We start from the raw sequence: 25,909 nt of genomic DNA on the forward strand, positions 1-25,909 counted from the left end.
CATTCTATCACCCTTTCCCATAACTTCATGATATGACTCATGAGCTTAATCCCTCTATAACTTCCACAACTTTGTATATCCCCCTTATTCTTGTAGATAGGTACCAAGGTGCTCTTTCTCCACTCATCAGTAATCTTCTTTGACCTTAAAATCTCATTAAAAAGCTTAGTTAACTAGTTGATGCTTTTTTCTCCAAGGCCCTTCCAAACCTCAATTGGGATATTATCAGGTCCTACTGCCTTGCCATTTTTCATCTGCTTTAGAGCCTCTTTTACCTTGAAGTCTCGAATCCTTCAATAGTAGTCAAAATTTTGATCTTCTTCCGTTGTGCATAACCGACCAAGGCTCGGAAGAGTCTTCTGTCCCTCATTAAATAACTCGTAGAAGTAACTCTTCCACCTTTCATTAATCTTCTCCTCTTGGGCCAACACATCTCCATCATTATCCTTTATGCACTTAACCTTATCCAAATCTCTTATTCTTCTTTCACGGCTCTTTGTGATTCTATATATACCTTTTTCTCCTTTTTTCATACCCAAAGACTGGTAAAGACACTCATGTGCTTTTGTTCTTGCTTCAGTTACAGCCACTTTTGTCTCTTTCTTAGCCGCCTTATATTTTTCCCAGTTATCTGCGTTGCGGCATAAAAACCACTCTTTAAAACTCTCACTTTTTATCTTTATCTTTTCTTGTACACTCATATTCTACCACCAGGACTCCTTGTCTCTTGGTCCTATTCCTTTAGATTCACCAAAACTTTCTTTTGCTATTATTCTAATAATTTCTGCCATCTCCATTCACATCGCTTACGCGCTTCCATTCCCATCCCACTTTGCCTCTTCTCCTACTCGTCATAGGAAGCTTCTTTATTCCTTACCTTTCATCTGTCACCACCTCGTTCTTGGGTTCTTCGTATGATGTCTTTTTCTCAACTTTTGCTCAACTCGAAAATCCATGACGAGCACCCTATGTTGTGTTGTCAAACTCTCTCTTGAGATAATTTTACAATTAATGCAAAATTTTTGGTCTACTCTCCTCAACAAGAAGAAGTCGATTTGAAAGTTTGTCATGCCACTCTTATAAGTTATAAAGATGTTCGTCTCTTTTTTTAAAATATATATTTGCGATGAGAAGATCAAAGGTTGAAAAAAAGTCTAAAATAATTTTACTCTTGGCATTGATCACCCCGAAACTATGGCCTCTATAAATACTCTCATACTCAGTCATTTCTCTCCCAATATGGCCATTTAAATCTTTTCCTAAAAAAAATCTTATCTCCCGAAGGTAATAGATAAACCGGTGGCTAGCTACTTAAAAAAAAAAAAACAAGTAAATGAATGTAATATTACTAAATTAATATATAAAAGAGAATAAATTAATAAAAAAATCTCATTTTAATTTAACAGTCTCCAATTTGTTTTTTTGGATTTATTAAAAAATTAATTACTATATCTAAAAAATGTGTTTAAACTTTAAATATATAATTTTTTTAATGAACTTAAAAAAATTTAGTTAATGTATATTACAATTGAATCATATACTAATTTGAATATGAGTGAATTACTGTAAAAAATATAAAAAGTATATATCCTGCTAACAAATAAATCCTTCTAAAAATTGTGTTTTGGAAGAAAATACTACTTTTTAAGATTAAAACATCAATTATATTCATTTTTATTTCACTTGATATTTAAGAAAAGATATTAGAATGTTTTTTAGACTGTCTATATTATTATCATATTTAAATTAAAGTTTAATTTTGATATACTATTAGTGTAAAGTATTTTATATAGTTGTGTAATTATATTCGTTATTTTAGATTACTATTCACGTAATCAATATAAAAAATAGTTATTTTTAATGATTTGATATTACATAATTAAATATATGTGTAAAATTATTTTAAAATGAAATTAAAAAAATGATAAATATGTATTAAAGTTGCTATGTTAAAGTTATTTTTTCATAATACAAGAGTCGTCCTATTTATAAAAATATTGCTAACTAACTTTATAAATATTTTATCTAGTAACTACCGGTAATTACTAACTTAATTCTAAACTACTAACAACTCTAATAATATTTTAATATGTCCCGCAAGCTTTGAATGAAAAATGTCAATAATTCCATTTTGGATAAATTTTGATGAGATGATTGAGAAAAAGCAGTACATGTGACGCGAAAGGAAGAAAAAGACAAAGAAAGAGAGGGGTGCGGCATGAGCCGCAATTCTGGTCATAACAAAAAGAAAGAACAAAGTTTGTGCTCTGGTTAAGAGAAGATCTGGCGCGGGCCGTAGAGGAAACTATGTGTGCGGCACGGTGACGCATAGAAAAAAAAAAGAGAAAGAGAATAGTGGCGGTAAAGCTGGGACTGCCAACAAATGCTAGTGATTTTTGGTCTGTTGAACTTGAAAAGATGATATGAAGAAGATGGAATTATGGTTAAAGTGAGAAAACATCAATAGATGCAAAGAAAAAGAAGAATAATAACACAGAAAAAAATAACTTTGTGAAAGAAAATACAGTAATTTTATGAAAAAATATATCCTATCCCAAATAGCATGATTCTCATATCATAAAAAAAAATAAAAATAAAAAAATAAAAATTATATATTAAAATTATGTTATATATAATACAAGAATCACATTATTTATAAGAATATTTTAAATTAACTTCATAAATATTTTATCTATTAATTATTGGTAACTCTAATAATATTTTAATGTGATAGTGCATCAATTAAATTGATCACAATTATTATACATTGATGAAGTGCTAAAATTAAAGTAAGTTATCCTAGTATTGGAGCACGTTCGTTCCTTTCATGTGAGTTGTGAATTGTGACCACTACTGAATCCAATCATTTTGATTTATTTTTGTGTGGTATATATTCTTCATCAATCATTCAAAAGATATATAGATTTGCAGCTTCTAAGCTTAGCGGATATTTTCTTGCCATCTTCATTCGTAAATAATGTTGTGTGTGTTAAGCTGTTAAGAAGAAATTATTCGTGGAAAAAAAAAACTTTTGAAGTCTGTAACGTACTCAAATATATTGAGAAAATTAAAATATTTTATTTTTATTTATTTAACTAATATTCTAATTCAATTTTGTTATTATTATTATTATGTGAAAACACTCTACTGACCTGGGAAAAATAAAAAAAATATTAAATAAGTGCTGAAATATTGAAAAAAATAGTTTTTTTTTTCTTTTTGTGGGGTCATGAATTAAATTGGGTAGCTGTAATATTGATAGGTGCGTCTATAATTAGAAGTCCACTTTGCATGTACAATTGACCTTCCCTTTACAAAATGTTCACATTTAATAGTGTGACCAATCTTTAATTACAAAATCGAATATGAATAAAAGAACAACTATATGGTTAGCCAACTTCGGAAAAGGCATCAATCACAGAGAAAATAATAATAAAAAAATGCCTCATGGTTCACGACACAAGATTGTTTATTATCTATGTTCCTTCATCATAGGCCAATTTCAAAGGTTTATTTTTTTGCTATGCAAATCCCTTGCACCGCTTTCACATTATGTTCACACTTCACACGGCCTATTTAATTATTTTGTTGATTTACAAAACATAAAATTTATTTTATACAACTAATAATTTAAATGAGGGAAGAGTAGATAGATTCATATATCAGTAAATATCTTAGTTCAATTTTAATATGTAATGAGATCTACGTCCGGTCTTTATTATAATAATAACGAAATTTTATTATATCTAATTTAAAATTATAATTACTAATGTAAAAACTAATACAAAGACAAACTGAACTAAATCGGTTCTATCTTAAGACAAAGAAAGCAATAATTTCATGATTTACAAACTAACACCAAAACCAAATCAAATCACTAAAACTAAACAAATTAAAACTAAGAACAAATTGAATCTGAAATTAACTTATTTTTTCTTCTTAGTTTATGATTTTTTATTTATAAACTTTTTCTAATAATTTTTTAATAATTTTTTTTTAAGTAAAGAGCTTAATACACAAAATGGAGCATTAAAAAACAAATCAGTATAAACCAACAACACCAAGTACAAACCAACTTCTAGTCATCTTTAGCATTGTCATCAATAACCATAGAGTTCACCGCCAAACTATTCATCATAGAAATTGAAGGATCTGTTGATAATTTCCTCCACGCCAGAAGCTTGATTTCTGAATATCCTCGCATTTTTTTCTACCTAGACTGTCCATACAACAGCAAAAAAACCAATGAACCACCGCTTTCTTTCAGTCCTCCTCACTGAGCCAATCGTCCAACTTTAAAAGTGCTCCTTTAGTGAACCTGGTATTGTCCATAACCTCTCAAGAACAAACAGCCAAGCACTCAAGAAGCTCACATCCAATAAACAAATGAAATACAGACTCTACAGATTTACAGCATAACACACACATATTATCATGCTTTTCAATAACGCCTAGTGTACACAATCTATTATTAGTATTCACCCTATCGACCAATACAAACAAAGAAAACAGCTCGATCTTTGGAGGAATGAAACCTCTCCAAATAGCACTAGTGAAGCTATAACTCGTGATATTCTCCGAAAAAACTTCTACTTGCATCACCTGCACAAAGGAGTTAGTTGAGAAAAAATCAGATTTATTAAATTTCCAGATTACAGTATCCTCTCTCTTACTCATGAGTTTAACTGTTTGTAACCTCTCATGAAGCTGGTTTAGTAGTTTCAACTTTCATTAAAACAACTCTCTTTTCCATTAAAAACTCCAAACCCCTCTAGAATTTCTCAATAAATTATATATTTTTTTTAGTATTAAGAAGACTCAAAATTAAATATCAAATACAAACCAAAGTAAAAAAACAAAAAAGACATTTAATAGTGCAGTGTTTAATTTCTAAATGTTCTCCTTGATCCTCATCAAACATTGTTCTTCTTCTTATAGCAAAAACGATTCTTTTGCTAATCGTTGCAGCTGATCAATTCCACATTTAAGACATGATTATTTTCTTCCTATAAGCGGCAACTTTCCTTTTCTTATTTTCTTCATGTTTCCTTATATATATCCAAATATAATCAAATTATTGCATTGATAATTCATTATTAGCTCATAATTGTTATGATTATTTTTTTTACTATTCTTAGCAGCAATAATTTTTTTACTCTTGATGATGAATTCTTTTCAAATTTAACCAATTCACCATTAATATTAAGACCAATCCTAAAATTTTATAGCACAAACAATCAATCCATAAATTAGAATCAATTCTTAATCAAGTAATTAAATATTTATCATCACAATAAATAATTTTTTTTAAATTTAACAAAATGTATTAAACTATATATTATATATAAATACACAAATATATCAATATATTAATTTTAATAGCTGATTTTAATATACAAATAGTATTTTTGATATTTATTAGGTGGACTTTTTAAATAGAAAACATAATTTTCTATATAGTATGTATACTGCTATACATGCATGCACATGTGCATTGTGTGGAGATTATATATCAGTATGACTAGATGTTTTTTAAAAGTGATATTTTAATCCGCTTTTTATTATAATAGTTAAAAAAATTTGAAACAAATACATCTAAATAAATTTAGTGTCTTTTTAAAATTAAATACACATCCAAAATATAAACTAAATAAAACTGAAATTTAAAATTTAAAATTTAAATTTTCTGTTTCAGTTTTAGCATTTTTAATTATTAATAGATTATTATTTAAATATATATTCAAAAATTAAATTCATTAAAATTAAATATTTTAATTTTAAAATTCAAAAAATAAATCTTAAGGGTTTTAATTATTAACCCACACATCTAAAGTCCCTAAAAGAGATCATATTTTGAACTAATATGTTAGATATACTTTATTGAATAAGATCTAAAAAATTTAGCTTAATTATTTATTTTAATAATTTTAAAAACATTAATAAAAAAATAAAAAATATTAAATGTATTTTTATCGAATAAAATTAAAAAAAATAGTTTTAGTTTTAATGTTTAAATTTAAATTTTAGATTAATGATTTTGGATGTGTTTCAAACATATTTTGTATATAAGTCAATAATTTTAGATGTGTAATAAATAAAAAAATAACCAATTTTTACAAACATACATTTTAATAATTTTAAAAGCATTAATATTCAAATAAGTAATGATAAAATTTAACAAATAATAAATAAATGAGAAATACTAGATGAGTTTTTATCGAATAAGATATAAAAAAATTAATTTTATATTTAACGTTTAAATTTAAATTTCTAATTTATGATTTTGGATGTGTTTTAGAAATATTTTATATATCACTTAATAATTTTAGATGTATTACAATTGAAAACAAAAACGAAATTTTACAAACATACATTTTAATACTTTTAAAAACATTAATATTCAAATAAGTAACGAAAAATTCTAACTATTAAAAAAAGAGAAATATTAGATGAGTTTTTATCGAATAAGATATAAAAAATTAATTTTATTTTTAATGTTTAAATTTAAATTTTAGATTTATAATTTTGTATGTATTTCAAAAATATTTTCTATATAACTTAATAATTTTAGATGTGTTACAAATTGAAAAAAATTAATTTTTACAAACATATATTTTAATAATTTCAAAAGCATTAATATTCAAATAAATAAAGAAAAATCCAACTAATAATAAAAAAAATTGTTGAAAACTATAAACCTTTATCAAATTTGTATTTGTTATCTTTTTTTCTTCCGAATACCTGCTATTGCTCTTTTATTTATTTTTAATTCGGTCTAATTATTTTATGTTGTGGTCATTTCTAATAATTTTAGAGATAAAGATTAAAAGAATAAAAGAAAGAAAGAAAAAAGAAAATAAAAAAGAAAAAAAGAATATTAATGCATAGAATGATAATTTATTTATTGTTTAATTCAAATGTTAATATAATCTTATAAAAATTTCATTCGATAATGATGATAAATGAGTTTTGAATTAGCATATAAGTCACTCGAAATAGGAACAAAATAGTACGACTCATCTAATAATAATAATAATAATAATAATAATAATAATAAAATATTAAATATAAAATAGTAAATTTATCTGTAAAGGAGTAATACTATTTTATGAAAATGTTTGTGAAGAACATGAGAGAAAAAAAAAAAAAGAGCGTACACGAAGGGAGAAAATGTGCAAATAAATAAAAAATTGATAAAATAACTATTTTATAAAATAAGTAGGAAATTAGAAAAATTATAATATTTAAAATTTAAATTAATTTTAATTATTAACATATTTAGTTACAAATTAAGAATGTGTTTTAACTAAAATTTAATTAAATAATATTATTTAAATTTAAAAGCCGAATGAAAGCTGAATTTTAAAGGACACTAGCATTTTTCATTATGTATATATATTCGAAGAGAGCTTAAGCATGATAACCACAGCTATCCTAGTACCGAAATTCAGTGTGTGGTTGAACTAAAGAGATTCATCTTCGTTTTGATATAAGAAAGTTCTAAAATTTCGAACGACTTATTTTATAAAAATGAGTTATTGCTATTACCTAAAGAATTTAATTTGATGTATTATATTTTAAAATAATTTTACAAGCATATCTAATTAAATAATATTATATAAATAAAAATCTTTTAAAAAATAAATATAGGTAAACTATTATATAAATATTTTATACTATTAGTGTATTAAAATTGTATTTTTTGTAAAATATATAAAACAAAATATAAAATATCATTAATACTTACAAAATATAATTTTTTTGGATATACTATTTTATTTCGGTCACTAACTATTCAACTTTTGAATGATGTGGGCGGTGAAAAAATTGATCCCCAAAAGAATGATTTCCTTTTTAACTTAACAAAGTTATAAAAATAAAATTTAAACTTGACTCTCTTCTATTTTCTTGTATCAATTATCAAAAATCAAGAATCAAGATGGAATCCCAAGACGGTTATTATAGAGATTCACTAGAAACTTATAACAGAATCTATTTGGTGGTTTGGGAAGAGAAGGATCCATGATATTCCATTCCCATCTTCTCAACAAACTCCCTCTCAAGAAACCCTTTTCTTCAACCATTCATACTCACACCCACTCAAACCTTCTCAAACTCTGCAATCTTTCGAATTCTCTTTTCCAAATCAAGCAAGTTCACGCCTTTGCCCTCATCCATGGCTTCCTCCCTCACAGCATCTCCCTCTGCGCCTCCCTCATACTCCAATACGCCACCTTTGGTAACCTCACTGCTTCCCTCCTTCTCTTCCAGCAAACCTCTCTGCATTCCCGCAGCGCCTTCCTCTGGAACACTCTCATTCGCGCAAACTCCATTGCTCGAGTGTTTGACGGGTTTCACACTTACAACCGAATGGTTCGTGCTGGAGTAAAGCCTGATGATCACACCTTCCCATTTGTCCTAAAGTGTTGTTCTGATTTCGAGCGGGTTGAGAAAGGTAAAGAGGTTCATGGGGTTGTCTTTAAGCTTGGTTTTGATAGGGATGTCTTTGTTGGGAATACCCTTTTGATGTTTTATGGTAATTGTGGGTTTTTCGGTGATGCCATGAAGGTGTTTGATGAAATGCCTGAGAGGGATAAGGTGTCTTGGAACACTGTTATTGGGTTGTGTTCTCTGAATGGGTTCTATTATAAGGCGCTCTGGTTTCTCAGAGAGATGGTTGCGGAGGCGTCGGGATTTAAACCGGATTTAGTCACCGTTGTTAGTGTGTTGCCTATTTGTGCGGAGACTGAGGACGAGTTGATGGCAAGACTAGTGCATTGTTATGCTTTGAAGGTTGGTTTGGTGGGTTGTCATGTGAAGATTGGGAATGCTTTGGTTGATGCTTATGGGAAATGTGGGAACGAGAAAGCTTCCAAGCGGGTTTTTGATGAAATGGACGACAGAAATGTGGTTTCTTGGAATGCTGTCATGACAAGTTTTTCTTTTAGAGGTCTCTGCAAAGATGCTTTTCATGTATTTAGGTTGATGATTGAAGCAGGAATGTTACCAAACTCTGTGACGGTTTCTAGCATGCTGCCTGTATTAACAGAATTAGGACTTTTCAGGTTGGGAAGGGAAGTCCATGGGTTGTGTTTAAGATTTGGTATTGAGTCTGATATTTTTATTGCTAACTCATTGATAGATATGTATGCAAAATCAGGATATTCCGGTGTAGCATCGGCCGTATTCAACAAAATGATAGATAGAAACACTGTATCTTGGAATGCCATGGTTGCAAATTTTGCTCAAAACAGGCTTGAATTTGCAGCCATAGAGTTAGTGAGGCGAATGCAAGCTAATGGAGAAACCCCAAACACTGTCACCTTCACAAATGTTCTTCCAGCCTGTGGAAGATTACGTTTCCTGCATGTTGGAAAGGAGATTCATGCCAAAATAATTCGGATGGGATGGTTTTCTGATTTGTTTGTCTCTAATGCTCTTACAGACATGTACTCAAAATGCGGATACTTACACCTTGCTCGAAATGTCTTTAATATTTCTATCAAGGATGAAGTTTCATACAATATGCTGATTATGGGCTATTCCCAAACAAGTGACTGCTTAGAGTCCCTGAATTTGTTCTCAGAAATGATACTCTCTGGCATGGTGCCTGATATTGTTTCATTCATGGGTGCCATATCTGCTTGTGCGAATCTGGCTTCCATAAAGCAAGGGAAAGAGATCCATGGTCTGCTGGTGAGACAGCATTTTCACACACATCTTTTTGTGGCAAATTCACTCTTGGATTTGTATACCAAATGTGGACGAATAGATCTTGCTTGCAAGGTATTTGACTGTATCGAATACAAGGATACAGCTTCTTGGAATACTATGATTTTAGGCTATGGTATGCTGGGTGAGCTTCACACTGCAATCAACCTCTTTGAGGCAATGAAGGAAGATGGTGTGGATTACGATTCAGTGTCCTTTATCGCAGTTTTGTCAGCTTGCAGTCATGGGGGTTTAATTGAGAAGGGGAGGAAGTACTTTATAATGATGCAGGATCTTAATATTGAACCAACACAAATGCACTATGCATGTATGGTTGATCTCCTTGGAAGAGCTGGGCTAATGGAAGAAGCTGCAGACCTTATTAGAGGCCTTTCCATCGAAGCAGATGCTAATATTTGGGGTGCGATGCTCGGTGCATGCCGGATACATGGAAATGTAGAATTGGGGTGCTGGGCTGCTGAGCATCTTTTTGAGTTGAAGCCTCGGCACTGTGGCTACTATATTCTGCTTTCAAATATGTATGCAGAAGCTGAAAGATGGGACGAGGCAAACAAAGTTAGGGAATTGATGAAGTCAAGGGGAGCTAAAAAAAATCCTGGTTGCAGTTGGGTTCAAATTGGAGATCAAGTGCATGCATTTCTAGTTGGTGAGAAAATAGAGAGCTTGGATAATGGCTTCTTGCTATCAGAATGTTGTTAAAAGTAAATCTTATTATGAAAGAGGAGCCACGTTGGGAAACCTCTTGCTGTATTATTCCATCAACAATCATATTATTATTATTATTAGGACCAACTCTTGTGTTGCGTTGAAGAAGGTTCCAAGACTGAGAAGAAGGTTCTGGAATTTCTGCCCCAAAGGATTAAAAGGAATTGAGGAAGATCCAAGCACATATGGAAAGGGATCAAAGAAGATGACTACTATTAAGAACCTAGTTAAAAAAAATCTAGTAAAACTACAGATATTACCAGAACAATTAAACCTTGATAATCAACACAAGTGATCATTTTTGTTGCAAGTTGTAACCATAATGGAAATTGGATACCTTGTTATACATACCAGGATTTCTAAATTCAATTAATGGAAGATCTTCATCATTTGAACCATTTCCTCTAGTTTCTTTAGATTCTTGATCAGCTGTAGGTCCGTAAAGCCAGCTACAAACAAGGTAATACACTATGTTAATGGCACTCAGCATCACAAGAACCCAATAGTACTTGTCATAGCGACCCTTGTTGATGTTATCCGAAATCCAACCTTCCTTTCCACCCCTAGAAGTAACCTTCTCCACAATTCTGAATACCAAAGAAGATAACACGTATCCTGCAGCCATGCCAAGTCCGAAGAGGGACGAAGCGATGCTCGACATACTCTTGGGGAATTCAGTGTAATAGAACTCATTTTGGCCTATTACATTGAATGCTTCAGCTATGCCACCCAAGCAGAGTTGAGGAAAAAGCCACATTGCAGACATATTCAACACTGCATTAGGATTATTCATATATCCTTCCCTGATAGCTCTATTTCGCCGTAAAGTCTCAACAATTGCACTGGTTACCAAGTGAAGAAAAGAGAAAAACAATCCTAGTCCCATTCTATTCTTGGCACTGATCCTAACTTGTTTGCCTCTAAGCCTTGTTGCTAGAGGAATAACAATGCGATCATATAGAGCTATCCACAAGAATATTGTAAATATCATTATCACACTCAAAGAACCTGCTGGAACTTGGAAGTTTCGAGTGATATATCTGTTCAGTGATTTAGCTTGCAGCAATCCAAATGAGCCTCCAATGTTAAGCGACATCATGATCCCGGTCGACCACAGGGGAATAACTTTGATGATGGCTTTTAGTTCTTCTACTTCATCTATTGTCGAGGCTGATCCATCTGAGGCTAAATCTTTTTCAGGGTCTTTGATAAAGCAAGCTTTATTCAGAAACCTTCAAAACAAAGACATGACCAGAAGAGTTTTACTTTTAGTATTATTTCATACATGGAATGAGCTAAAGAAAACAAGAATGGTAATGTGAGAATCTGATTTGATTCGATTTGATTCAACCTTAGTTTATCAGTTGGAACAAGAAGATCAGAGTCCTTCTTTTGAAGGTACATTCCGGTCGACTTCCTGGCTGGTAATCTAAGCTTCCTGTTCTTATAGGCAGCTACGATTACTCGTGCAAAGCCGGTGAGCAAGCTGCCGTGTGTTTTGTGCTTAATGTAAAGAGGAGAAGCAAGGAAGAAGAAGAAAGTGGACAAGAACATGAGTGCTGCAGGAACACCAAAACCCAGTTTCCATCCAAGATGATCTTGGATATATACTATTCCGGTGAAGGCGATTATGACTGAAATAGCTGATGAAGCATAATACCAGCTGAAGTATATTTCTAAGGCCCTTTGGTTATTGGGGTTATCTTTGCTATTCACTTGGTCTGCTCCAAATGCTAGGGAGCATTGAAGGCCACCATTTCCAAATGCCATGAGAGCAAGGGAAGAGATTAGTATTGCCATTTGCATAGTTGTTGCTGAATTGCATGTTTCAGTTGCAGGATCACAAGGAGGAGGCCGTGCCGTGGGGATCATGGCTGTTAGCCACAAAAGTGCCATTCCCTGAAACCAAAGGGGACAAAAAAAAGAAAAAGTTGAATCCCAAGTGGACTAGTTATTCCTTTGCCTAATTTGAATGTAACAATGTAAATGATCTCTTCAAAAACCAGGCTTAGAAAGTGAAAATTTTATTTAAATTGTTTATTTTGTCATCATAATGAATGGTTTCATTGTAAACATTATATATGATAGGACACAGTAGCATCGTTTGACTCATGTAACCGACTCCACCTAGTGGGATAAAGTTTTGTTGTTATCGTTGTAATGAAGTGTTTCATGAAAGAATGCTTCAAGGTAGCTTATTCACCCCTATATGTATTACAATTTGAAGATCACATAGTTGTGAAATTCATAATTGATATTTGTAACTTCATAATTCGGCTAATGCATAATTGCAATGTAAATTCATCATATCAAAAGAAAACAAAATTGTGATGTAAATTCCTTTTAAAGATATGCACTGCACTTTGATACTATAAGCAGAAAGTAAAATCAATAACTACATCATTGATATGCAATAGATTAATAGAACAACACACACAGTTTTAATTTCTAAACTAAACTAATACTAATGAAATTGAATACAATCCTATAACATCATCTACTAATTCAATCCAAATAACAGAGTTAAACTCTTGGCAGAATTGAATTCAATTCTATTACAACTGAAAATGAAGTCTTACCAAGAAAGTGATGATGGAACCAAAACCAACAGCAAGGAAGCGACCCAGATAAGAATCAGCAATGAAAGCACCAATGAGAGGGGTGAAATTGGTGGTAGCAACTGATAATAACAGAATCATGTTGGCTTTTGCTAAATGGAGATTGTAGCTTCCCATCAAATACAACACCATGTTTGGCAATAACCCCAAGGTTGCTACCCTTGCAAGTGCTTCATTTGCTGCCAACAAGGTTATATATACAGAATTAAATTACTTTGATAATTATATATAACCCATTATATCAAAACTAAGTGTGAATTAAACAAACCTATGATGAAGGGCATGGTGGCAATTCCACCTTTGCCCCTTATGAGTTGGGGATGGGAACCCATCTTCACTTGAGCTGAAGAATGATGAGTTAATTTAAAGCAAGAGACACTGACTCACAAACACACAAAAGGAGGAAAGAAAACTGAAAGATTTGTTAAGGTTAAGGTTGAGATCTTCTGGAGCATACATAGAAAGATCAAGAACTGTGTGTTAAATCCTAGGAGGTCTGTTGAATTTTTTATTATTTATTTTTTTGAGGTGTGATTAGCGAGTTTATGCACCTGTACTAATATTTCTTAAGTCAATGGCCATATACTTAGCTTTGACAATTATATGTCCTATTTCTAACATTTTACATTATAATTTATATTAAATCTTCTTATGATTTTCAATTATAGTCTTTCTTATGGTATTTTTTTTTTGTATATTTTTTATATATTTTTCATTTGAAATTTAAAAAAATTGTAAATGAAAAAATAATTACAATGATATGATTGAGAACACACTACAATTTACAAAAAGTGGAGATTGATATCTAAATAGAGATCATGTATGTGAATATTATGTAATATAATTTGCATGGAAAAAAAAGAGTGTTATATATACAATTTGTTTGAGCAAAAACATTCAAACCGCATGAATTTTTTTTTTTACCAAAAATAGGATGTTTTGAATTCGTAATTTTTTAGATAAATATAAAGAGATTATGCCATTTAAATTATAACTCGGTTTTAAATACCATGAATTTAAAAGAAAGTTAAATATAAATATTATAATAGACTATTGTACTCAAATTTTTAGTCAATATTAGTAATGATTTGTAATATGGATGATTATAAATATACAAGCATTTTTGGTAACTAAATCTAATTAAACTAGTACAAGTTTAACAAACAAAAAAAATACACGCATTCATCCAAACGTGTTTTTTGTTTGCACTTTTTCAGCATAGGAATTTTGTTACAATACACAGATATTTTGTTATAAAGTACATAAATTTTTACACATAATACAAAAAATTTTGTACATAGCATATAAATTTATAAAAATAACAAAAATTTTGTTGTATTGTACATTAAAATTTTTGTGCTATCAAAATTTTTATACTTAATATCTTTGCTGAGCATATAGTTAAAAAAAAAAAAGAAAATAGTGATAATGACTATGACTTTGTTAAAGAAAGAACCACACAAAAAAAGAAAAAAATAGTAGAAAAAAGAGAATAAAAAAGAGAAAAAAAAGGGAAAAACAGCAACTACACATACATATTAAAAAAAAAAACGTGACCACTTAATTAAAAATTCGGTTTAAAAAATACATAAATACCTAGTTTTATATATTAGTTGTGATATACATAACAATTAGTCATGACTTACAACTTACCCGTGAAATTGATAGATGATTAAAACAATAAGATATTATTATAACGATGATTTAAATGAATAAATCATAAATGTTAAAGAAGTTGTGATGTTTAATACGGCAATATAAATTATTCTTAGTTTTATAAGATATAAACAGAATGTTAAACAAGTTTTTGAATCTTGAATTGAACATCATCAAGGCACACCAAGTTGTCTGCTCCAATGTCCCTTGACATCAAGCTTTGAAGTCGGTCCATTCTTGTAGCGTTGGGGTTGCCACTCCAATGTTTTTCATGTCAAACACATTAGCTGAAATTAAACCACATATCATCATAACCATTTGACTTGTAAAGCTGATCAATAGAATTATATGATATTGTAACGCTACCAAGAAATTGAAAGAACACATACCAAGATGAATTTCAGGCGTGGCAGCGGCTGTGGCATCGACAATAACGGTTACAGGTTGGTAGTCTAATGCTACGGCATCAAACACAGTTTGTCTAACACAATTTGGAGTTTGAACTCCTACAAATGAAATATATTAAGTAAATTAGTAATCACAAGAAATGTAATGTAGTTAACTTATTCGCTAGAACTTACAAAAAGACGACAAAAGCGGACACACAAATTTTAATTTTTTTATAAGATAGAGAGACACGTTATATATGATATAAAATATCTTTTTAGATATGTGTCGATTTGTCAAATAAGTGTTGCATTAGTGTCGTGTGTAAAATATATAGGGCACGCAAAAACGATAACTTAGCAAAATGTTCAGGATTTTTTTTAGAAATAAAATAAAAAAAATTATATTTTTTCAAATACTATTTTTGAACTTGAATTCTCCAAATAAGATTTTGTTAGAACAAGTTCTCGCATTCTGGCGAACTCCCTTTAAATTTGTTGAATTCCGTTTTTTATCCATTTTAATCAATTATTATAATCTTCAAATAGTATATAGATTTACAAATAATATATAGGAGTACATAAAAATACACAGATAAATTTTTTTAAAAATTTTTTTAATTATAAATTAAAAAAAATAAGCCATATTTAACCATGATAACTATTGTCATCATCTCCAGAAATACACAGGTACACCGGAATAAGTTATATTTAACAAGGATTTTTTTTAATTATAAATCGTATTTTATTTTGAAAATTTTTTTAAAAAATATAAATAACTTTTTTCAAAGTAAAATACGAGTTATAATTAAAAAAAATCCTTGTTAAATATGGCTTATTCGAATGTATCTGTGTATATCTGAAAACAATGATAATGGTTGCCATTGTTAAATATGTTTTTTTTTAATTTATAATTAAAAAAGTTCTTAAAGAAGCCATACTTGTTGTCGGTGTATATTTATGTACTCTTATATACTGTTTGTAATCTATATACTATTTGCAGACGATAATAATGAATTAAAATGGATAAAAAACGTGAAATTCAAAAAATTTAAAGGAAGTTTGTCAGGGACAAGGCAAACTTTATAATTTTTATAGAGTTTGCCGGTTGCAGCAAACTTGCTCTAAAAAAAATAGTATTTGAAAAATTATAGTTTAAAAATAATGTTGGAGAAATATGAATTTTTTTTATTTTATTTCTAAAAAAAATCCAAATGTTCATGTTTCATAGAGTAGAACAATTACTATTTACTTACCAGTGATGACGAGATTGTTAATTCCTGCTCCTTGAAGAAGTGAGTGAAGGTGTGTAGCAAAGAATGCACTGAAGCGGGTCTTCACGAGTTTATAGTCTCCTTCTCCGATTACTAGCCCCTCAACTAACTCTGCACCTCGGCTTCCCTTAGAGGCTGGACCAACTTGACCTTGACCGTAATAATGCCGACGAAACAGTTCAACATCTCTTCCTAAAGGATCGTTTTCGCGGACTACCTGAAACCGTTTTGGTACACACAATTTAGCTACTATATTATTGAATCAACCACTTTCAGAAGTCCATGGAAAAGTTTAAAATTCAAAATTCAAAATAATTACCCAAACTATGAGAATTCCACGTTGCCTGGCAACTTGCACAGCTTTGATCACGTTTGGGACAATTTCTTTCCCTCCTTTTACAGCTATAGGACCCTCTATAAAATCTTTCTGAAAACACACAATAAAATCATTAATTATTTTATTCCCAACATATCCCACAAACACAACATAACATAGCTAGGATTTGGGAACAGGCCTGCATGTCAAGTACAAGTAGAGCAGTGCCATTCCATCCTTGTGCTGCCATTTCCAATGCCTCAACTGGCCCAAGCCCAAGCCCAGATTTTGGGTTGCTTATGCTCGTGTCTCTGAGTCAGAGAAACTCTGGTTTTTATGATTGAGAATGGATTAGTCGGTGGGTTTGCAAAAGATGAGGATGGTTTAGTGAGAGGGGCAGTTTTGGACACGCGTTCTTTCTTATGATGAGCATTTGCCTTACTTGAGATTGCTCTATTTAAAATGCACGTGATAATTAGCAACTTGTGATTTTCTCTGTTAGAGAATCTACTATACAACACAAGGACAAGTAGCTTTGGAAACTTGAAAAGTAAATTAAGTACATAGAACATAAAATTATTCTATAACAAGATTTAAACCGTAAAATCGTAAAACTTACTACAAATTTTATAAAATTAATTGACTCATTTAAAATTATAGTATGGGAAGATTTTGAAAGTTAAATCCAAATTTTAGCCACTATACGCAGCAGCAAAGCAAAACATCATACATTTTTCTCATTTTTTTCACTCTCTGCATTTTAACTTGACAGAGACATATGCAACTTTTTTGAGTCTTGAATTGAACATCACCAAGGCACACCAAGTTGTCAAGCTTTGAAGTCGGTCCATTCTTGTAGCGTTGGGGTTGCGACCCCAATGTTTTTCATGTCAAACACATTGGCTGAAACCACACATCATCAGATATGAAATTTGATCATCATAGAGTTATTTTGGAGAAGAATAACATAATGAACATGCCTTGAAGGAATCCAAACACCATAATGGAGCTACAAAAGAAATACACTCTTGTATGTGTTAATACTTATACCACAAGATTACAGAGGAAAAGGTAATAATAATTCACCAACAAGTTCCTCATACATGCTACCATTCAACAGTATGGTACATACATGTATTTTAGTTGTTTTCGATAGCGTGATCCTATCATAATATATCTATGGAAACTCAGGTTCAGTCGACTTCACGTAAAGTTGATAATTGAGAGCCGTTAGATGATTTGACTAATTTAACTAAATTTTCATCTAACGGCTCAGTTATCAACTTCACGTGAAGTCGACTGCACCTGAGTTTTCACCTTTTCTTTATCTCAAAAAAATAATTTATGTCTGAAACTAGCATGAAGAATTCCTTTAGTTATAGATTTCATATCAGATAAGCACACACTCTAACAAAGCTGCTGCTAACTAAATTAGGCATCTGCAGAGTTAGATAACTAAGCAACTAAACCAGAAAAAATACATGATCTAACCAACTTCAGCACAAGTTCAAACCGAATTCGATCATAGTTCTCGATTGTGCAAAATATGTGTGCAACTAATAGCAGATACTATTCCAGATACACTACTTAACATATTCAAGCAAGGATTCAAGAACAAAATATTGAAAGTTAAAACGAAAATACAATATTGTAAACTGATCAAATATTTAGAATTATAGTTATTGTAACGCTTCCAAGAAACTGAAATAAATACATACCAAGATGAATATCAGGCGTGGCAGCGGCTGTGGCATCAACAATAACAGTTACAGGTTGATAGTCTAATGCTACGGCATCATAGACAGTTTGCCTTATACAATTTGGAGTTTGAACCCCTACAAACATAATGAATTAGTAAACATAAGAAATGTAAAGTAGTTAACTTTGTGTAATAGAGCAATTACTATATACTCACCAGTGATAACCAGATTGTTAATTCCTGCTCCTTGAAGAACTGAGTGAAGATGTGTAGCAAAGAATGCACTGAACCGAGTCTTCACGAGTTTATAATCCCCTTCTCTGATTACTAGCCCATCAACTAACTCTGCACCTGGGCTTCCCTTAGAGGTTGGACCAACTTCACCTGTCGAGTATAGATGCCGGCGAAAGAGTTCAACATCTCTTCCTAAAGGATCATGTTCGCGGACGACCTGAAAACATTTTGAGAGTCACAATTCAACTAGTCTATATTGAATTGTTTTCTTGACTGCTAAGTGCATGACCAAGAAGCACCCAACTGAGATATTTGTTCAACTTGTTATAGTTGCAAACAATTCAAATGCTTAACACAAAGCTATCCTTTAGTGTCCTCATTTTTTACAGCATAACAATATAGGGGTGTAATTCAAGGAAAACAACATTTGATGCTAAGTTTTCATTTTCCATATTTATGTTTTCACCAGCAATAGTTATAAAAAACACATCTTTCTAATCCCATTTCCTAATGTCAATGCCTACAACGGAAATGCTAAAGAAAAGTTGTATCCATAACTTCTCAAGCCAAAGAAAAACACGTGTTTATCTAATATCCAACAATCTTAAATTCTTAATAATAATATACACTTCAATATCAAAATTAAACTAAAACTATCCACCACATACATCTCTCACACAAATGGCAATGAAGTGATGAAGTAAATTATTACCCAAACTATGAGAATTCCACGTTGTCTTGCAACTTGCACAGCTTTGATCACATTGGGGACAATTTCTTTCCCTCCTTTTACAAGCATAGGACCCTCATTTTCTATAAAATCTCTCTGAAACCATCAAAACACACAACAAAATCCTTAATTTCTCCCAACACATCCTACAAAAACAACAAAACACAGCTAGGATTTAGGAACAGACCTGCATGTCAATTACAAGAAGAGCAGTGCGATTCCAAGCTTCTGCTGCCATTTCCAATGGGTCAACAGGCCCAAGCCCAAGCCCAGATTTTGAGCGTACCAACGAAGGTTTTGACCAATTGGGTTGCTTATTCTTGTGTCCGAGAGTCAGAGCACTGCACAGAAGCTTGCAACATGAAGCACACAAATTAGTGGAAAAAGAAAAGAAAAGAAAAACAAAGAAAAGGGAAGTACCAAGATATGAAACTGAGGTTGTTGAGATTGAGAAAGGAGACGGTGTGAGTTTGTGATGTGGTTCTATGGCTATGGAGATTAGACGGTGGCTTTGCATTAGTAAAAGCCACAGGTTTGGCCATGAATTCTTAGTTTCATATGCTGCAACCTCAAAAATAATACAAATATCAAGAATAATTGAAGGTGGAAACTCGTATAATTAATTTCATTTGAAGTTGATAGTTAAAAATTTGTTAAATAATTTAATAAATTTAATTAAATTATTATGTAAAATTTTTAGTTATTAATTTTATATGAACTGTACTTGAGTTTTGATGATAATTAAAATACAGTATTATTATAATATAATCAAAACTTTTCTTATTTAATTTGACTACATTACTAAAATGTTAGAAAAAATTTATTTAACAAATGGTTTATATTTAGTTTGAGTTTAAATTTGTACATTTAGATAATTTTTTAAATATTAAGTTTAATAATTAATTACCTTTTAATGATGAGATAATATATAATTTGATGTATATATAAGATTCGGTTGCACTGTCAGTATTCATAAAATTTAAATTCATTTTTTTAAATTAATTACATTTCTAACAAAGTTAATTTATATTATTTATAATTACAATTGTTAAAGTTCAATTTTTCATTATCAATTTTCATTTTTTATATAATGATAAAAAAATGTTATCTCTGTGGATTATATAAAAAAAAAAAAGATGGCCTCTTTTAGCATTATTAGTGTGGCAATAAAATTAAATATCAAGCCAATATGATCCAATAGACTGGCATAATAATAATTATTTAAAAAAATAGTAGAGGTAAACTACAAAATTTTAGTTCTTCAATTACGTAATCTATTTGATGTAATAAAATTTTTTATTTTGTGTTAATGAATTCGTTTGGAACATATATTACAAAGAGAAATTCCTAAGAATGGTCATTTTTAGTATTTTTAGTTATTATTTAACTAATATAAATATTTTTTAATAAATAAATTTTATTAATTTAAATATATAAATTTAAAAAAATATGAATATAAATGATATTAATTTATGTATATAAAATTTTGATAAATATAAATTTAAATTATATATTTATTATGTATAAAATTATTATAAATATGAGCGTAAATTATTATTAATTAAATATTAATAAAAAATAATAATATTTATTTGCAAAGTAAGATTACTCTTAAAATATTTCTTGAATTTCATTTTTACTTCTACTTTTTAACCTAACCTAAGCTATCGTATACACTTGTATTCCCATAATTGGCAGCATATAAAGATAAAGGAACATGACCCAAGAATAAACAACTTAATTACTTTGAAAATTGAGTCTTTTAATTCCTAACCACTTCTTTTTGTTCTTTATTCTTTAGCCCATATCATTCCTGTTCATTCGTTTTATTAGTACTACTATTATCATCATCATCATGTACACGTGCCTAAGGATTAAATAAATTAATTAAGGGATAGATAAAGATAAATAATTCTTTTAATATCTTTTAAAGACATAAATTTTTAACCGTCATAAACTTTTCTATTTTCATTTTTATTAGAAAAAAATATTATTTCATTATACTTCTTATACATATTCTTTAACTACTAAATTATTATTACAAGTTTATTGTGACGTATAAATTAAAATATATACATATATATATTGACTGCTGAAGCAAACAAAAGCGATAAAAACACCATGCTAGAAAACAAATGATACAATCACATTCAAACTTTTTAACTTTATCTACTTTTTCCTCATATTTATCTTTTTTTATGTATAAAACAATTCTAATCTATAACCTTCCACAGGAGTACGTCATTCTAAAACAAAACATGAAATGTTTAGGCCAATAATTAAATTGTGAGCCACGTTACATAATGGACTAATCATCATCTAACTAATTCATTTAAATACTAATTAACGTGATCATATTATTCTAATGTGAATTTAATTATTGGAGTGGATAAAAGGTGATCACAAGTCATTACCCCATTGGAATTTTCATTTGAAAGTGGAAATTGATTAAGACAAGATTGAAGGCAAAGACAAAAATTGATTAAAGGAAGAAGAAGCTTTTTAGTGTTTGGATGATGCAATATGAAGCGTAGGAATGATGAAAGCGCCACTTGAAGAATTTGAAGGGAGCGTGGAAGGAATGGGGCATGGAGCACTTGAGTATTGTTTATTCTGAAATCTATGTGGTCCAAAATTAATGTGAAATTTTCTTATTAGGAGATTTTGGACCATTATGCATGTGTATTGAATTTATAATGATGAAAAAATTAAAGCTTCAATTATATATTCCCTTATTAATAATGTAATTATACTCATCATATTTTGTTTTATAAACAGCCAAAAGGTTTCTGTAAAATGTGACCGAAAGTAAATAAAATAAATGGGTATATATATATATATATGAGTAGTGTTAGGGAGCCAATGACTTAAGCATATAATATGTACAATGAGCTAAATTTTTTGTCCATAAATAAAATAAATATCACACATACTATCCAGAATAACCATACCAGAGATAATAAATATCTCATCTAAAAACCTAAGTTGAGTTTGGGATTCACTAAAGATCAAACTCTTGACTTTTCGGATCTAGAACTCTATGAACCTACTCATCCCAAAAGCGTAACCTGATAGAACAATGTAACGCTAAAGTAGCGTTTGGTGGAGAGACAGAGACAGAAAGACAGAGACTGAGAGACAGAGACTAAGAGACAGGGATTGAAACAAATATCAGTATTCTGTTTGGTGCAAAATGGGAGACAGAAATTGAAACAAGAATGGAACTCTAATTTAATTTGCACAAAGGGTAAAATTGGAATTAATTGATTGAAATGAAAGTATTTTAGGTATAAAATGTTATTAAAGTTTCAGTCTCTATCTCTAAAAATTTCAGTCCCCTGTGTCCCTACTTTTTGGAGGTACTGAAATACTGAAATTTTGGAGACAGAGACAAAAATTTTAGTACCAGTCTCGGAACTAACAAACACGATACTGAGTCTCAGTCTCTCAGTCTCTGTCTCAGTACCTGAAAACAAACGCTACCTAATGGTCATATCTCTAATACTGTCTAAACCTCCATTATACACATTATACGTTTAGGCCATTAACTCTCTATACTTTCTCTATATATATATATACCAACCCTAGCTATTGCTAGATCTATCCGCAAACCACTTACATGAATTTCATAGCCATAAACTCTTGGCAAGTTACTCATATTTTGTTGTTGGAAGGTCCATAAAAAAAATATAAAGAGAAAACGTTAAATAGCTCTTTAACTAATTAAAAATATAAAAATACCTTTAAATATTTAAATTACGAGACATCTAATTTTTTTTGAAGAGTTATTTGTCCTCGTAAATAACAGAAAAAGATAAAAGCCATATAAACATTTAAAAAAATATGAAGAGCCAATGAAATATTTGTACAATGTGTATAATGGAGGTTTATGGAGTATTAGAGATATAACCATTAGTGTTATTTTTTTCCATCAGCTGAAACTTTTGAGATGAGTGGTATCATGACATAGTATTAAAACACAAGATTCGAAAGGTCAAGAGTTTGATCCTTGGTGAACCCCAAAATTAGTTTAAGCTTTTGAGAAGATGTTTATTATCCCTAGTATTCGAATGGTTATTTTAGATAGTATGAGAGATGTTTATTTTATAATTCAATAGTCTATTGTACACATTGTACATTAAAAAAAATATAAAATATTAGTGACTGTAATGATGTATAATATATTAGCATTCATGATCATCGCATTGCATTGCATGCCATTTATTTGTTTATGTGCAAGTATAAATATTAATTAGCGTCCCTTAGCTTTCAAAACACGACCAATTTATTTTTGCAGAATCTGCATGCATATGAATACTCTGCATAAATTTGCCCTCATTTTTTTTACGATCCGAGACATTGTTCCTTTTTTTTCTTTCTTTTATAAGATTCAAGACAAAATTTTGATTAAGCAAAATTTGTTGAAATATCAATACATATTCGCTTCCTCTTTTTTAATCAAATATAATAAATTGGACAAATTACACGTATAAAATAATTGGAGAAGAAATTTACATAAATTACAACATTATGAAACTGCTTACATTTTTATTCTAATCTTTTTTATATAGACCACGATTTTCTGGGATTTTTTATTTTAATAAATAAATAAATTATAATAATTACTAAAATAAATAATTTAAAAAATATTATTGAGATAATTTTACACATATTTCATTCGTTTACAATGTAAACGAAATATGTATAGTTTTTCAATTTTCATATATCTCGTAATATTTATAAATAATTAAATATAATTTTTAAAAATAATAAAAAATATTAATGATTTAAATTAGACCAAACTCTTAAAAAAAGAATGTTTCAAATAATATAAAAAAATACACGATTTTAAATAATAAAAAAGATAAACAGCCCATTTTAAATAATAAGAAAGATGGACTATCCATTTAAAATAAATATGTTAACATGTTTACTTTAAAAGTGCAATGTTAAACTGTCCACTATTAACATGGTTACTTTTCTTTCTATTCAACGGTCATTGACTTATTTATTATTAAGAATCATCCAACCAATCAATTTATCTTTTTTTCTAGGATAAAGTTATTTAAATTATATTTTAAATTTGTATGTACTCTCATATAACAAACGAAATTTTTATGTACAAAATTTCAAATTTGTATATAAATCCTAACAAAAAAATTGTCTATAGATGGAAGTAAGTGAATAGAAGAAGTAATAGTTTATTAATAATGGGTAGTTAGAAAAAAAATAACAGTGTTAACAATGAACATTAATTAGAAAAAAGATAACCGTGTTAATAGTGGGCAGTTTAACGTGTGCTTTCACCTATTTCAACGGTTAAAAAAGCTGTTAACGTGTTTATTTTAAATGTACCTTCCATCTTCCTGTTATTTAAAATCGTTCATCTTTTGTATTATTTGAAATATTTTATTTTTAAGAATTTGGTCTAATTTAAATCATTAATATTTTTTTATTATTTTCAAAAATTATATTTAATTATTTATAAATACATATATTTTGTTTACACTATAAACGACATATATAAAAATAGAAAAACTATCCCTATCTCGTTTACACTGATACGTGCAAAATTATGTCCTTTATAATATAAACGAAATAAGAAAAGAATATTTATTTTAATAAATATTTTTTAAATGATTTATTTCCATAATTATTATAATTTATTAATAGTTCGACTCGTTAATAGCTCGATAAGCTGAACTCGTGAGCTGGTAAGCCGAGTTTGAGCTTGGATTTGAGCTCATAAATTAAATGAGTCGGGTTTGAGCTTGGATAAGCTCAGCTCATTAGCTCGTGAACTGACTCGATTATATATATAATATTAAAAGTATAAATTAAATGCATATTGGATATGTGTATTAATAATTTAATATATACATATAAAATAGTAATATATGATTTTTTATATATATTAATGTTTTTAATTATTTAAAATTTTATAGTCATTTTTTATATATAATTTTAATGTAAGGCATAAATAAAAAATTTATAATTGATAGATAAATAATATATTAAATTTATTTTTTAATGATTTTTTAATATATACAAGTTATAATTTATTGATATAGAATTATAGATTATGTTCCTATTATTTATTTGAGCCAGCTCGTGAACTTTTGTTGAGTCGAGTTTGAGTTTACAAAATAGGTTCGATTGTTAATGAGTCGAGCCGTGAATCAAGCTTAATTTTTTTGAGTCGAGCTTGAACTTGGTCTAACTCGACTCATCTACGCTCACTTCCGGCCTTAATTAAAACATCATTAATTAGACCTTTTTAAACACATAAAAAATATCTTATTGAATGTAAATCGTAATAAAATAGACAAAATATAGCGAGTGTAAACAATTAAAATACCATAGAATATTACAGTTTATATTAAAAAAATTAGAACAGAATATAAATACTTTTAGAAGATTATAACTGTATAAATTTTTTATCTAATTATTTTATATATGTAATTTCCCCTAATAAATTCGTGCATTCTTCGTATCCTCACTAGGAGAAAACAACCGAGAACCATGTCATGAATTAAAAAATAAAAAAAAAATCAGAAAA

General features: G+C 29.5%; 5 protein-coding genes across 7 annotated transcripts; 2 read left to right on the forward strand and 3 right to left on the reverse strand.

Annotated features, from left to right (window-relative positions):
* The first annotated feature begins 7,928 nt into the window (after positions 1 to 7,928).
* Positions 7,929 to 9,364, forward strand: LOC130951157 (pentatricopeptide repeat-containing protein At1g59720, chloroplastic/mitochondrial-like). Its single transcript, XM_057879785.1, has 2 exons — positions 7,929 to 9,065; positions 9,161 to 9,364. Exons 1-2 carry the CDS (start codon positions 8,023 to 8,025, stop codon positions 9,204 to 9,206), a joined length of 1,089 nt encoding a protein of 362 aa, XP_057735768.1. The 5' UTR covers positions 7,929 to 8,022; the 3' UTR covers positions 9,207 to 9,364.
* Positions 9,229 to 10,205, forward strand: LOC130948867 (pentatricopeptide repeat-containing protein DOT4, chloroplastic-like). The gene is made up of 2 exons (XM_057877740.1): positions 9,229 to 10,144; positions 10,195 to 10,205. Exons 1-2 carry the CDS (start codon positions 9,229 to 9,231, stop codon positions 10,203 to 10,205), a joined length of 927 nt encoding a protein of 308 aa, XP_057733723.1.
* On the reverse strand, positions 9,261 to 13,544 carry LOC130951155 (protein NRT1/ PTR FAMILY 1.2-like). Of its 2 annotated transcripts, none has more exons than XM_057879784.1 (5): positions 13,324 to 13,544; positions 13,017 to 13,234; positions 11,789 to 12,336; positions 10,789 to 11,669; positions 9,261 to 10,261 (listed from the first exon to the last, which is right to left on the reverse strand). In XM_057879784.1, exons 1-5 carry the CDS (start codon positions 13,385 to 13,387, stop codon positions 10,230 to 10,232), a joined length of 1,743 nt encoding a protein of 580 aa, XP_057735767.1. In that variant the 5' UTR covers positions 13,388 to 13,544; the 3' UTR covers positions 9,261 to 10,229. The 2 variants fall into 2 exon arrangements, with proteins under 2 accessions (XP_057735767.1, XP_057735766.1); XM_057879783.1 differs by lacking the exon at positions 9,261 to 10,261 and adding an exon at positions 10,296 to 10,578.
* A 1,248-nt stretch (positions 13,545 to 14,792) lies between these two features.
* On the reverse strand, positions 14,793 to 17,158 carry LOC130950766 (probable inactive nicotinamidase At3g16190). The gene is made up of 5 exons (XM_057879347.1): positions 16,887 to 17,158; positions 16,691 to 16,798; positions 16,354 to 16,588; positions 15,101 to 15,217; positions 14,793 to 14,998 (listed from the first exon to the last, which is right to left on the reverse strand). The coding sequence occupies exons 1-5, from the start codon at positions 16,935 to 16,937 to the stop codon at positions 14,925 to 14,927; spliced, it is 585 nt and encodes a 194-aa protein (XP_057735330.1). The 5' UTR covers positions 16,938 to 17,158; the 3' UTR covers positions 14,793 to 14,924.
* Positions 17,159 to 17,251: 93 nt separating this feature from the next.
* On the reverse strand, positions 17,252 to 19,914 carry LOC130950765 (probable inactive nicotinamidase At3g16190). Of its 2 annotated transcripts, none has more exons than XM_057879345.1 (6): positions 19,771 to 19,914; positions 19,538 to 19,691; positions 19,333 to 19,446; positions 18,603 to 18,837; positions 18,406 to 18,522; positions 17,252 to 17,590 (listed from the first exon to the last, which is right to left on the reverse strand). In XM_057879345.1, exons 1-6 carry the CDS (start codon positions 19,890 to 19,892, stop codon positions 17,517 to 17,519), a joined length of 816 nt encoding a protein of 271 aa, XP_057735328.1. In that variant the 5' UTR covers positions 19,893 to 19,914; the 3' UTR covers positions 17,252 to 17,516. The 2 variants fall into 2 exon arrangements, with proteins under 2 accessions (XP_057735328.1, XP_057735329.1); XM_057879346.1 differs by having other exon boundaries at positions 17,252 to 17,696.
* Between the last annotated feature and the right edge of the window lie 5,995 nt (positions 19,915 to 25,909).

This window comes from Arachis stenosperma, chromosome 9, assembly GCF_014773155.1.
Source record: "Arachis stenosperma cultivar V10309 chromosome 9, arast.V10309.gnm1.PFL2, whole genome shotgun sequence".
NCBI classification, from domain to species: domain Eukaryota; kingdom Viridiplantae; phylum Streptophyta; class Magnoliopsida; order Fabales; family Fabaceae; genus Arachis; species Arachis stenosperma.